Source organism: Corylus avellana, chromosome ca9 (assembly GCF_901000735.1).
Source record: "Corylus avellana chromosome ca9, CavTom2PMs-1.0".
Taxonomy (NCBI): Eukaryota; Viridiplantae; Streptophyta; class Magnoliopsida; order Fagales; family Betulaceae; genus Corylus; species Corylus avellana.
In genome coordinates, this window is record NC_081549.1 from 17,138,244 (window position 1) to 17,151,731 (window position 13,488).

Here is a 13,488-nt window from a genome sequence, read left to right on the forward strand (position 1 = left end):
CGGAAAAGCAATTGACAAAAGAAAATGGAATAATTATTGGAAATAATTAGTCCAATTCTCCTTCCTGCCAATAATCATGCAGTTTTTGGAGTTATTATATGAATTTTCAAAGCCGCGTCATTCACTTCATGCTAGCTATACATGTCAATATCCCAAATGATTCTCCATCATCAAGTTGCATTTTGACATATATATATATATAGGCTGCTATCATTGACCAAAAATTTCTTGCATTTTTCCACCCTTCCAATGGCCATAATCAGCCCTAGAAAATTTCTCAGGATTGGGGAGCGAGTGAGAGTCCACCAGCAGCACCTAGATTCTCCCTAGCCAAAACAGTCACTACACCCATATAGCTTGACCTCTTAAAACAAAAAAATTAAAAAATAAATAAATAAACCAATTATGGTTGATCCAGTGAGCTTAAAAAGAGTTCCTCTTAAACCCACCAAATTAAGTTGAAGAGGGCTAGGGAGATGAGGAAAATATACTTTGACAGACACAGTCAACGACACGACGTAGTTTTCTGCGCTACTCAAATTTTTCTTTCTTCAAAATAAGGGAGCGAAAAGAGGTAAGAAAGTTAAGACAAGAACATAAAAACAACAACAAATACAACAACAAACGAATTGAACATGAACAATGAACATGCATGACTCAGAGTCCCGCTCTCCGTTCAGTCCTTTCCGACATCCGCTGGGCCCCCCACCTTCTCCAGACTATTCACAATCTCTCTCTATCTCTCTCTAGATGAATTACGCGTTTTTCCAGCATGGAATTGAAAGAAAATTAAGCTCAAGCTTACTTTTAGTGGTTGCCAGTGAATTGGCTCAGACCCATAGATGAGCCGATTGAAGTAAACTTTGCCAGCTCCTGCGGTAAGAATGGTCGTTGAGATTCTCTTCCTCCCATGCCAAGAAAGTCTCTAGTTGGGCTGCTTTGATGATGCTTAACTGGAACCGCCTCACTTTGTTTCCCACTTGCTTGCATCATCAGCTGATCAAAGCTCTTTGAGCCCAGCATTCCATCAGCTGCTGCGAAATTCTCTGCTTGCTGCTGCTGCTTTGCATTTTGAAACACCTGGTGCAGCTGATGATCGTTTCTGTTTTGATTGATAGCGTTATTAATGAAGCTTGATGGGTTTGAAGAAGAGGAGCTCATCACTCCGAATGTGCTGCCAAACTGTGATGGGTTGTTGCTTCTTGTAGAACCCATCTGCGCTGCCTTCTGCAAAAGCGCAGTGGCCGACATCGGAGCAGCCGCCGCCCCCGGCGGCTTTGATTGCTTGTCGGAGTAAAGAGAGGATAGCGTTTCCACCAAATTTCCTTTGTTCCCTCCTTCCTTCAATTCATGAAGCGGCGCTGTTAAAGAGAGGCTTGCATTTGCTGAAGCTGGATTAACAGTACTACTCTTATCAAACCCTTCAAACTCATTGAAGTTTCCAAAATTAGCAATAGAAGATGAACCAAAGAGAGCATTCCCCGGCGCCGCTTGCACCATGTCAGGAAAACCCGTAGAGCTCGATGACGCGTACAGATGAGAATTAGCTACCATCTCATTTGGGTGGTTAAGCCACAGCGACAATCTCGGCTTCTGCTGCTGATCTAAACCAAGAGAGTTTCCAATTGCCATGCCGTTGAAATCCGGTCGAAACCCGGGACGGAACTGGCAAATTCCGGCAGCATCTTGAACTCCCCTGCCGGACAATCCATGTGGCAAACCGGCCGCTTGAGGATTTATAACCGTCTCATTCAGTGACGAATCGCTTCTGAAACTCAGATTCGAAGCAGCAAGTGAAGTAAGCCTGGCGCTCTCATCGGCTAAGGCATCACAAAATGCTCTGTGGGTGATGAAGCTATCTTTCCTGTTTAATTAAAACCAAACCAAACAAATTAAGCCAATTTAGTTGCATTTAATTCGAGCCCACAAACCATGAAACCCTCTACGTGAGCATTAATTTCTACTACAACGTATCGAGAAACAAAGAAGATTGTAAAGAATATATATATATATATAAAAAAAGGGTTCCACAGTCGCACTTGTACTCGCGAGTGCCGCAGGTCTTAGAGTGAGCTTTCCAGTCAGATTGAACGGCGTATTTCTTCGAACACTTCTCGCACTTCCATTTCTTCTCGCCGTGTTTCCTGCTGAAGTGCTTCTTTATTCCGGTGAGGTCGCCGAGAGCTCTGGAGGCGTCGTGGTGGACGCAGGTTTTTTCCGGGCAAATATAGACCTTCTTCCGGACCTCTTTATTCGTCCTTTGCCGGAGCTTCCACGGAAGATTGTGACCCCTCCGGTGAAGCTGTAGATTCTGATCCCTCTGGAACCCTTTATTGCATATTTCGCAGATGAATCGATTCGTCGCCATGAGTGTCTTCGGTGAAAGAGCAATAACTTCAGCATCTGGATCTGTTTAAAACAAAAAAAAAAAAACACCCATAAAAGAACTAATAAATCAAAACTTCGAAAAAGGCAAAAAAAAAAAAAAGAAAAGAAAAAAACATGTTTTAATTTACCTGGTGTTCCCGGAAGGTTTCTCTTCTTCTTGACAGCTGGAGTAGGATCAGGTTTAGGGTTAGGGTTTGCGTTCTGTTCTTGAGGAAACCCTCCGATTGAAGAGGGTACTGAGAAAGCGTCGCCGGCCGACATCATCGGGTTTGAATTTCAAAACGGGTTGCTTTGTGAAACAACTAGCTTTCAAAAGGGTAAATAAGATCGACCGTACTGGACAAAAAAACAAAGGATTTTTTTTCCCTCTCCAAGCACAAACAGATAAATCTTTTGGTAATAAAAATCTTGTTGACGCTCCGATTCTGCCAAAAGACAAGAAGAAGAAGAAGAAAAAAAAAACCCCAACTCAAGCTTGAATCTAAAACAAAAAAAATATGCTAGAGCTTCGGACTCTTGTAACAGAGATCTGGTTTGCTTTATAATTTGTTTGATCTTAAAAAGAAAACACCAAAAACCATGATGGCTAAAGAGAATATTTCATCTTATATTCTATTTTTCTTTCTCTGTCTCGCCAGTCTTAATCTTACGCCTAGTCTTTCTTTTATCTTTGCTCGTATCCTCAAAGTCGGTCAGCCATAGATTTAGCTGGGCCACCACCTCTCTCTCTCTCTCTCTCTCTCTCTCTCTCACACACACGCAGTACTGTTGTAAAAGTGTGTGCAAGGCAGTCTGCTGCTCGCTCTGCCAGTATGTGTAGGATTGTGTGTCGTCTTGTAGCTTTTTGAGCTCATACTCCAATTATTATGTATATAAAAATAAATAATCCAATATATTACACATATATTATATATATAGATATTTCAAGTATTTGAAGAGAAAGTAAAAAAAGGGCAATGATGGGATGGTTTTACTGAGAAAAAAGGGTTTTAGAAAAGTAGTTTGCCTTTTGATCAGGTATGAAATGATTAAGCCATAATTAAAAAGCTAGACCCCTATTTAGCATGCTGGTGAATCAGAGGGGGCTCTGGGGCGACGCGGAGAGAAAGAGAGAGCGAGAGAGAGAGTTACGTTTCACGAGGCAGATGATAGGACGGTCCGTGATACCTCTGTCTCAGGTGGGACCCAACGTGGGACCTCTGTCTCAGGTGGGACCCAACGTGGGACAGTCATCGGCCATCATCACCCCCAAAAAGTTTGAGTGCATGTGGCAGTAATTTGCATCTATTTCCTTGACGTTGATGATAATGATGATCGTACGATTCTTTCACGTATACTACTATACACCGCTGAGAAGCCGGGGGTATTGCTACCTAGGGCTCTATATATACTGCCTATATCAAATCCTTCCCACTGTATCTCTATTAATTCTCTGGTAATTAATACTTGTTAAAAGTATCAGTAAAAATGTAAAAAAAGTCAAAATATTGTTTTTTTTCTTCTATATAGATGAGCGAAACAACACATTACAATAGCAATATGAAACAAAATAAGAAAATTACAGATAACCAAAATAAAGACACGAGAAAAAAAAAATTGCATTATCCATTGTAGCAATCCTTTCCATAGTGGGGACGATCCTCAAGATAGGAGAAGCAAATGAGAATGATACCAGTGAAGTCGGTGGTAGCAGGCCATGGTGAAAATTGTAGGTGCACCAAAAGGCATCCAAAAGATTTTTAATTTCAGGTAAGTTGCAAAAAGAGTTGGGAAAACAAAGAAATATATATGCCGATGGTAACAGAGTTACCAACACGGATTAATGTGAGACAAAAAATAGTAAGGCCAATGTATTTTGAGGTCCTTGCACCAAAAGGCTAGCTGCACAATAGAGGGTAAGTGGAGTAGGGGTAGAGCCAAAAAGGACAATAGCATGTGTTTTCCACATGTTCCAAGGCAGCGCGTGGCATATGCGCGTTGCATTTATCGGTGATTGTTAGGAGAAGGAGGGATGGGCGCCGGAAATGGTGGTGGAGGGGTGCGTGGCTTAGGTGAGTGGAGGATATACGATAGATTTGGCTTCCAAACCCCAAAGAGAAAAGTTGTTGAAGAAAATAGAAACAAATGCAAAAGGAGGTTGAGGAAGGGTTTTACAAGTGACAATGTTCCCGCGAACTTATTATAACAATATTCCCCACTTTTTCCTCCCAAATTAATTTACAAAAAAATTGTCAATGTCCTCCGGGGCTCCTAAGGCCTAGAAAAGACAAAAATAACCTTAAAGTTTTTTTTCCATAAAAAGCACGTTTAAAAATTAAAAAAAGAAAAGAAAGACTAAAAACAAAAAATAAAATAAAAACCCATGCCATAATAGTGGGTGGCCTTGGCCATTTGATAGTGGTTCGGCCACCCCCAAATTTTCTGAGGACTTAGTATAACTTATCAGTTTCTTTGCAGTCAAATCAAAAATCATATGTAAAGATCAAATTATTATTAGACGTGGATTAACAACAAATTATCTGTTGATTCTTTAATGGAAAAGAATGGTTACACTTGCAGTTGCCTCTTTGAATTCAACGGCGTCATGACATGACCACCGGTGTAATCTTCTGGTCGTTGCCTGTTCAATTTCAGGGAGTATCTTTTCCAGGCTTTCAGAACCAAAGAAATTCAACACCATATATGTTCTTAATGTACTTGTACATCACCCATCTAAGCTATCGTCCAAAAATATCCGTCAATGTTTTCGGGTATTAGGGAGGAATATAAGCAAAATTTGATAATTTGAGAAGGACATCACCAATTGAGTGGTAGTTTTAAGTGCTACGTATAAACTTTTTCTGCACAAAAACGCCGAGAGAAAGTCACAATCAAACAAAATAATTGATTATTAATAAATAACATATATACAGTACTCCCAAATTCTAAACCAAATAGGCCCTAAAAAAATATAAAAAATAAAAAATCCAACCAAACAAAGAACAGAATTGTTGAAGTTATTATTATCTAGGTACTGGTATACTATGATACCACGTGATTACCTAGTGCTTATAAAGAAGTATAGATTTAGATTGCTAATTAATGTTGATGGACCATGTGCATCTTCTATGCACCACATGTTCTCATAATTTAACAAACCCAATTAAGCATACTTTTCGGTCAAAAAAAAAAGAAGCGGGAAAGTGTAGAGGGTTTAAAAAGTACTTTCAGTATCTAAAAAGTCACGTCAAACAAAAATTTAATATGTTTGGTAAAAAACTACAAAAAATACCTTTTTTTTTTTTTTTAACTTTAAAATCTTTATTTTCGAAATGTAATCTCAAACATACTTTAGAGAGCTTATAAAGTACTTTTAATACTTTTTTGCCAAACGTCATCCCAAGCATGGCATTTTTTACTTTAGAGTATGTTTGGAATTTTATTACAGAGCTTAGAAAATACTTTTAGTATTTAAAAAGTTGTGCAAAACAAAAAGCTGGCTTATTTGGTAATACTTCTTTGACTTTTTCATTATAAAAATGGTAAAAAAGCACTTCAAAAAGAAAAGCTTAAAAATAAAACTTTTTTAAAAAAAACTTTTTTTGATTGTAAAAGCTCTATTTCCCAACGCAATCTCAAGCATGCTCTTAAAGCGTAAATCAATCTTTAACTTTGGTAGAATCCCTTATATATATAGTAAAAGATTGTCAATTTGAGTTAGAAATTTAGAGATTTTTTGACGTGGTAGCTAGTCAGTTACAGTCACAAGTCACAAGCATAGAAAATTCGATGGAGCTGCTTAAAAGGTAGCTTAGAAGTACTTTGATCTTTTTCAAACGTAGTTGGTGTTTACACATTCTTGAGTTGATTTATATATATAGGGTAGTTGACTTCCATTGAAACAAGCATGCTAGGGGCGGCGGGGTGACCTGGCCGTTACCACCCTAACCCACTATAATGTTCTACTCTAACACTAGACCCTCGCTTTCTTTTTTTATTTTCTCATTTCTCATATATATATATATATATATATATGACAACTCTACGTTATATCAAATAATTTGGTGGATGTGGATTGTATGATTTCCAACGCAGCATGGATATTAGGACAGTGAACTGCCACTAACTATTAACCCTGTAAGCGTACGTGCATGAGTGGGTGGTTGGCTTTTTCCAACTAACCTCCCAAAGTGGTGTTGTTAGGGGCGGTAGGGTAGGCGGAAGCGGTTAACCCCCTACACCGGCCCTTCTCTCGCACTCACACACATATGCACACAGGATAAACGATTTTATTCTGGTTTTTGTTCAATAATGTAGCAAAAATTGATTAATGTGAAAAAAAAAATTAAGTTTTTTTTTTTTTTTTGAAAAGTGAAAAAGTAAGAATATTTGATATGAAAAAAATTTATTTTGTGATGATTTTTTAATTAAAATAGTAATAAAAAGTTATTAATGTGATGTAAAAAATAAGAGAATGTTGAAAAAATGAAAAAGTGAGATTTTTGTGCTTTGGCCAAACTGTTTACCAAACAGTGCCATATATATATATATATATATATATATATATATAACAAAACGCTAAAACATGCCTAAAATAGTTTCAAAACCGTCTAAAACAAGTTCTAGATAGAAGTTCAAAACATCAAAATATGCCCAAAAGGCCCATATATGCATGACCGGTGGTTACCGCAGTGCAATTTGGGCAAAAATAACCGCTAACGGACGATGAGGACGGATGGTAACTACACGACATAGGCGGGCGGTATGGTTACTCAAAACTGCTAATTGCCTAAAGTGGTGGTTTGGAATTAGACGCAATAATTGTTAAATTATCAATTATCCCAAAAACTTAAGCTGATAGGAAAAGATAAATTTAATCATTTAATCATTACTTTAACACTCCCCTCACATGTGGGCTCAAATTCCCTTTTAATAAGGCGAGGCCCAACACGTGGAATATTTAATTTAAATGGAAGATGAATCTCGATTCCAAAACCTTTGGCTTTGATACCATGTTAAATTACCAATTATCCCAAAAGTAACCTTTAAGCTTAAGCTTTTGGGATAATTGATAATTTAACATTCCTCCTCATGTGTGGGCTCAAACCCCCTTTTAATAAGTGATGCTCAACACGTGGAATATTTAATTTAAATGGGGGGTGAATTGACAGAGTTAAAGTTCGATCTCAGAACCTTTGGCTCTGATACCATATTAAATTACCACTTATCCCATAAGCTTAAGCTTTTGGAATAAGTGATAATTTAACAATAATCAGTAACCACCACCACCCTATATAGCCCCAAAGGATATGACTTTTAAACAATCTATTGAGGAGGGGTGCAATTATGGGTAGAAGGGATGAAATCAAAAAAATTATCAATAACCGTTAACTGAAACCGGGTTTACACTCCTACCCACCTCCATTCGTGATGGGTAGCAAAGCTTTTATTACAAATTCTTTATAAACTGATATGACAATTTACATGACACGTATCACATCAACCACTCAATTGTAGACTGCCACATGACAGTATTACTCACATGTATGAATGTTTACAAACTAATTGACACTTATCACATCAACCACTAAAAAGAACTATAATACAACTGTCGTGCTAATACAACTGTAGTGCTCCAAACATTTTCCAAAGAGAATGATCATTGAGCCATGTAGTACCACAATATTATCCTGCTGAAAAAAAAACCAACATAAGCTGTCATCGTCACAAATTCAATTTTGGTTAGTTGGTTATTCACTGAAATTGATGATTCACTGCAATAAATTCCTAATCGAAATTCATCTACCTACTACGACGTTAGTTATCCTTCCAGGCAGATTCAAAGCTTTCAAGTCCGCAATAATTTGAATAAAGCCAGAGACACATCAATCAAGCACAAGGAGGGCCGGGACACGCAAATGGGGGTACTGTCAACGACATGCTAGCTACCGTTTCTGAAACAACAAGCGGCAATCTGGAAATGTTTCATTAATTATTTACCAAATTACCACCACCACGTCTTTTTCCGAGCTGACTTCCCCCCGCGCCTTCGATCAGATCTTACACAAATTATTGATCAAAATTAAATGAGATCATATTTTGAAGGACATTAGATAATTCAACTGCTTTGGCTCCATCCATTCGGAGCTTCCTTCCAAGTAATTGATTCTTCCTCATCCCAAATCAGTATCCAATGCTCTCTCTCTCTCTCTCTCTCTCTCTCTATAGATATTTCTTATTACACAAAAACATGCACACGTTTAAAGAAATACACAAAACCCCATGTGTTTGGTTGCGTGGATCATGAAAACCCTAATTCTCAAGTAGGGAAGAGAAGAAGAATGAGTTATGTGTTATATTATTATATTATTATATTATATCTGTCCGACCGGATAATGACATCCTTTGCATCCATGCATTGCGGGTATAGATTCCCCGTCTGCCCCCCAATGCACGGAGAGAAGCCCAGTCTTCTTTCTTTATTCCCTTCAACTGCTTCGTCTTGCTCGGAGATATTTAACAAATTAACGAGGATTAAAGTACACGTACATGAGTTGTTCGAAGATTAATAATTAAAAAAAAAATGTTGTATTAAACATGTTTTAGTGTTAGATTTTCAAAGACCCTATATGATATAAAAATTGATCTATACGAATTCCTTCAAACCAAATTAATTGTGGATCGACGTGCATAATAATGTTAAACATATATATAGGGAAAACTTTTCTTGGTGATATAAAATAGGCATGTTAAGACCCATTGGCCTTATCTTCAACAGGGTTCAATCAGTTGGGGCCACGTCTCATGAAATGAAAGTTATTAGTTCGAATTTTCCTTCTCCTTTCCCTCCCATACCCGTTAGCCCTTGGGTTCATATAGGTCCGTGTGGCCATGTTGAATGAGTTGAGCATCATGTCAACGTGGGTTTCCTCGAATAAGGGCTCATTTGGAAGCCGATTGATCAATAAAATCTCGAGCATCAATGGTCCACAAGAGTCCTATTGAAACTAGTGGCTCATATTAATACCAATGGAAAGCCAAGTAGACGGGAGCGGAGTGAACGTCGCGATAGCGACATTCATTGAGCGGGAGTATTTTGGGAATTTCCTTAATTCGTCTGTACAAATAGGGTTTAGGGTTTTTCATATATATATATATATATATATATATATATATATATATTATGTTGTAAACCTTGATCATTAATAAGAGAAAAATATAGCTACCTCTCTGTGGACGTAGACACATTGTCAAACCACGTTAAATCTGTATCTCAACTCTCTCTCTCTCTCTCTCTCTCTTAATTTCTCTCTTTTCGATTTTATATTGTTCATCAGTTATTGTACACAGTAACAACAAGCCCAGTAAACCAACGATCACCTGCTTAGTAGTCGCATACATATATACTAAGAAAACTATATAAGGAAAAGGATAAGGATCCCCGTTAGCAGTCGTGCCTATTCAAACTTAACGCTCTATGTATAAGGAAGGGGTGACTCTATAAGCAAAGGATCTAATTTGATATATTAAGAAGTAAAGGCGTTAATGAGAATCAACCACCTCCGGATGGCGGATACTAAACCCCTGACCTCTGATGATGCCACATCAGGCCTACTTGCCTCACTTATGGCAATCCTATAAGCAAGGTAACGAGCCATAATTTGAGGTACACATGCAACACTATTTTTCATTTCTCTTTTATCCTCTTACTCTCTTAGAAATTATTTTACTGACTTAAACATTAGAGTTTCTACCATCAATAAACCTATGTTTGTCTTTGGCTTGTTTTTGCAGTGTCCTTAGCAGGATTGTACGTGGTGGTGCGGTCAATTGTATTATATATATATTTGGATAAAATATTATGTACTAATTTTACTTTCACCTAATCTACTATGAATTTCATGACGTGTGTACGTGTGTGTGAAAGTTTACCTATTAATTCATGACAATTGACTTTACAAGCTTTTGTTGTACTGTTTAACTAATGAGTGGCACCGCCAATTAATACTGATGGGCATTGGGCAACAATTTTTTCTTTTTTGTTGTACTCTTTTTAGGCGACAATGTTTCAATAATGTCAAACATGGAACCAAATACATGAAACACAGATTCATGGATCCCATCACTGGGTTTGCTTTTGAACTGGTAAAAGTGCACAACTAACACGTTTATCCATGGTAATTACATAATTACCTCCTTTGGGAGCTTCACGTACACCGCTGTCTGTGGGAGAAGAAGGGGATTACTGATGTGAATTTTAAATGGGAGACAAATTGTTCCAATCAATGAATATATGGATCGCCAGATCTGATTCAACTAATTAATAACCTTCTCTCTCTCTCTCTCTCTCTCTCTCTCTCTCATATATATATATATATACCTCAATGGCCCCAGTTACAGCCATGAAATCTAGAAACCCAGCTATAGCAAAGATGTGGAATTTGTTTAAGTAGCTCCGAATGATACAAAATGAAACCCATTTAATTTGGTTTGAATCTAGCAAGCTAGTTTTAGTTGAAATTGGACCCGAAATACGTATGTTGTGTCCTATTATAAGATACACGTCAAAATCCCAATAAATTGAAACTGAACCCAAGTCAAACCCAAACAAAACACGTTACCTTAATCAGCCTTGTTATGCTAGTTAAACACATTAACCTTAAATCCATCAGGGATTCCTTGAATCCCCAAGGAAAACTCTGAAAAATAGACTTTGGTTTTACTGCATATATATATATATATATATATAGCACTCCAAAAGGCAATCTAAAAGTTTTAATAGACAATTTTTTAAAGGGTGTGTTTTACCTTTTGGTTGTAACGTGATATAAAGGTAAAAATAATTTTGAGCATTTTGCATATTGAGTTGTTTTATTAATATTTTTGGGTTTTATCATACGAGCCCAAAAAACATTTTAGTGACTATTTTTTGTTTTTTGTTTTTGTTTATAATTAACGATATAAAGGTGAAAATAATTTAGAGTATTTTGAATTGTGTGTTATAGCTAGAGAGTGTTTTTCTTTTTAGTTGTGATGTAACATAAATATAATAATATATATTTTTTTTTTTGCACACATGCAGGCTTGCAGCAGGGGCAAAGCTAAGAGAATAATGCAAATGTTGAATTTTTTTGGCCTTTCTTTTTTGTGGATGCATATATAATTAGGGGGTAGGGCACATTTACAGCATCGATTACTTACTACAAAGGTACAACAAAAGGCAAAGGCAGTAGTACCTTCAAAAGAAAAGAACGCACTTTGCTTTTTCCATCTCTCTAAAAACCCAAATAAATACAATTTTGAAACATTTGCTTCCAACTCTGGCCAAACACAAAGAACATCTATTCCCAATTGCACCCACTTGACCTCATCCTCACGTGTGGTGTCTCTTTTTCCCTCTTCTCCCATGTTAAACCGTACCCTAAGATTCTTCAGGAATTATTTATTTATTTATTTCCAAAAAGTAAAAAAGGTTGTTGATCTTGTCAAAAAAAAAAAAAAAAAAAACTGTCTAGAGATTTGAGATTACTGTCAAACTTTTTATTTTTTATTTTTTTAATCTTTAAATTAAAAAAAAATGGTGGTAATTATAAAATAAAGATGGCCATGCATGGGTAACTTGGCTTGGAGCTGTCGGTGTACAGAAGAGTCCTGTTTGTGAATATAATTCTATGAAGACGACGAGGCATTTCTCGCATGTTGTGTTTTTAATAAAATTCTTTTTCGATTCTCTGTTCGGGTTTTCTTGTTTTTTTCTTGTTTTTTTGTGGAAAAGTATATGCTTTGATGATGTTTATTATTCATATAACACACTAAATTAAGGTTCACCAAATTTTGAAATATTATGTGTACGTGTCATGCATATATAATTCATAGCAAACACACAAAAGAACAGCAATAGAGAACAAGAAAAAAACATTAAAGAATCAAAAGTGTTGAAAATAAGATTATATATTGAATCACGCGTGATATTGTATAACAAATGTGGGACCATAATAGTGTACACATATAACCTAACAACCCTACTCAAACTCAAGGCGGTGTTCGGATATATAGGTAAGTGAGATGTTTGGACACAACTAGGGTTTTTAACCCTATATACCGCCTTTCATGTTCGGACATTTATATATTGGAAAACAAAAGAAAAACCACAATTTACATATAATTTTTCTTCTTTGTCATTTTTTTTTTAATTTTTTAATTATTTGTTATTAAACAGTACTCTTATGCACTTAAAAGAAAGAAATATAAAGATATTTTGAAAAGAATAAATAATTTCTACTTAATTAGAAGTAAATTAACCAAACATGGGAATCCCATAAGATTTTTAATCATTCACAAAAGTGAGAATAGTTGCATGCATTCTTAAAAATTCAGATTTTTAGGATGATGCGGTTTTTAAAATTAGTATTGAGCTTGTGATTGATGGATTGAGATCCCCTAAAATTCCTTTTAAATTTGAGATTCTTAAATTCATAAATTTCAGTCGTTCATTTCATCTAATTAAGCGTCTAAAATAAGTCATGTTTCAGCATTAAATGCTGAAACAAACATGACTTATTTTAGACGCTTAGATGAAATGAATCTCAAATTTAAAGAAAATTTCAAGGGATCTCAATCCGTGATTGATCACTATTGAATTTTGATCAAATTGTAATTTTAAAAACCATCTCATTTTTAGAAAAAAAAAAAAAAAAAAAAAAAAAAAAAAAAAAAAAAAAAAAAAAAAAAAAAACTTATAAAATTACTCAATTTTCGAACATCGCATTCTTAAAAATAAAAAAATGTTCAAATAGATATTAGATTTCGCAAATCAAACGCCAATATTTATTTATTTATTTTTGGTAGTATTGATGGGTTTGCAAAAAACCAAAAAGGATGAGTCCTCGGATTTGAAGTCGCTCCCTGTAGAAGACGAAGCAGGAACCTCGGTTTGAACAAAAACTCATCTAATTTATAACTAGAATGTTTTTCTTTTACTTGGAAATTAAAGAGGGTTGCATTAGTATATATATATAGTTCCACTTTGGTATGAGCGGTTTGTACTCTTCGATAACGGTCTACCAACTCATTTTAATTCAAAATATAGATATATAAATATATGGATATTATTATTATTAT

General features: G+C 36.0%; 1 protein-coding gene across 1 annotated transcript; it reads right to left on the reverse strand.

The window, feature by feature from the left end:
* Positions 1-556: 556 nt before the first annotated feature.
* LOC132161618 (zinc finger protein JACKDAW) lies at positions 557-3,036 on the reverse strand. The gene is made up of 3 exons (XM_059571777.1): positions 2,517-3,036; positions 2,018-2,409; positions 557-1,869 (listed from the first exon to the last, which is right to left on the reverse strand). The coding sequence occupies exons 1-3, from the start codon at positions 2,650-2,652 to the stop codon at positions 808-810; spliced, it is 1,590 nt and encodes a 529-aa protein (XP_059427760.1). The 5' UTR covers positions 2,653-3,036; the 3' UTR covers positions 557-807.
* Between the last annotated feature and the right edge of the window lie 10,452 nt (positions 3,037-13,488).

What these genes read in the sequence shown, in the direction of transcription:
- LOC132161618 (XM_059571777.1), bottom strand. Translation starts at nt 2,652, where the DNA reads ATGATGTCGGCCGGCGACGCTTTCTCAGTACCCTCTTCAATCGGAGGG. An exon ending in AAACCTTCCGGGAACACCAG is followed by an intron (nt 2,410 to 2,516) that starts GTAAATTAAAAC and finishes TGTTTTAAACAG; the next exon opens with ATCCAGATGCTGAAGTTATT. An exon ending in GCGACTGTGGAACCCTTTTT is followed by an intron (nt 1,870 to 2,017) that starts TTATATATATAT and finishes TGGTTTTAATTA; the next exon opens with AACAGGAAAGATAGCTTCAT.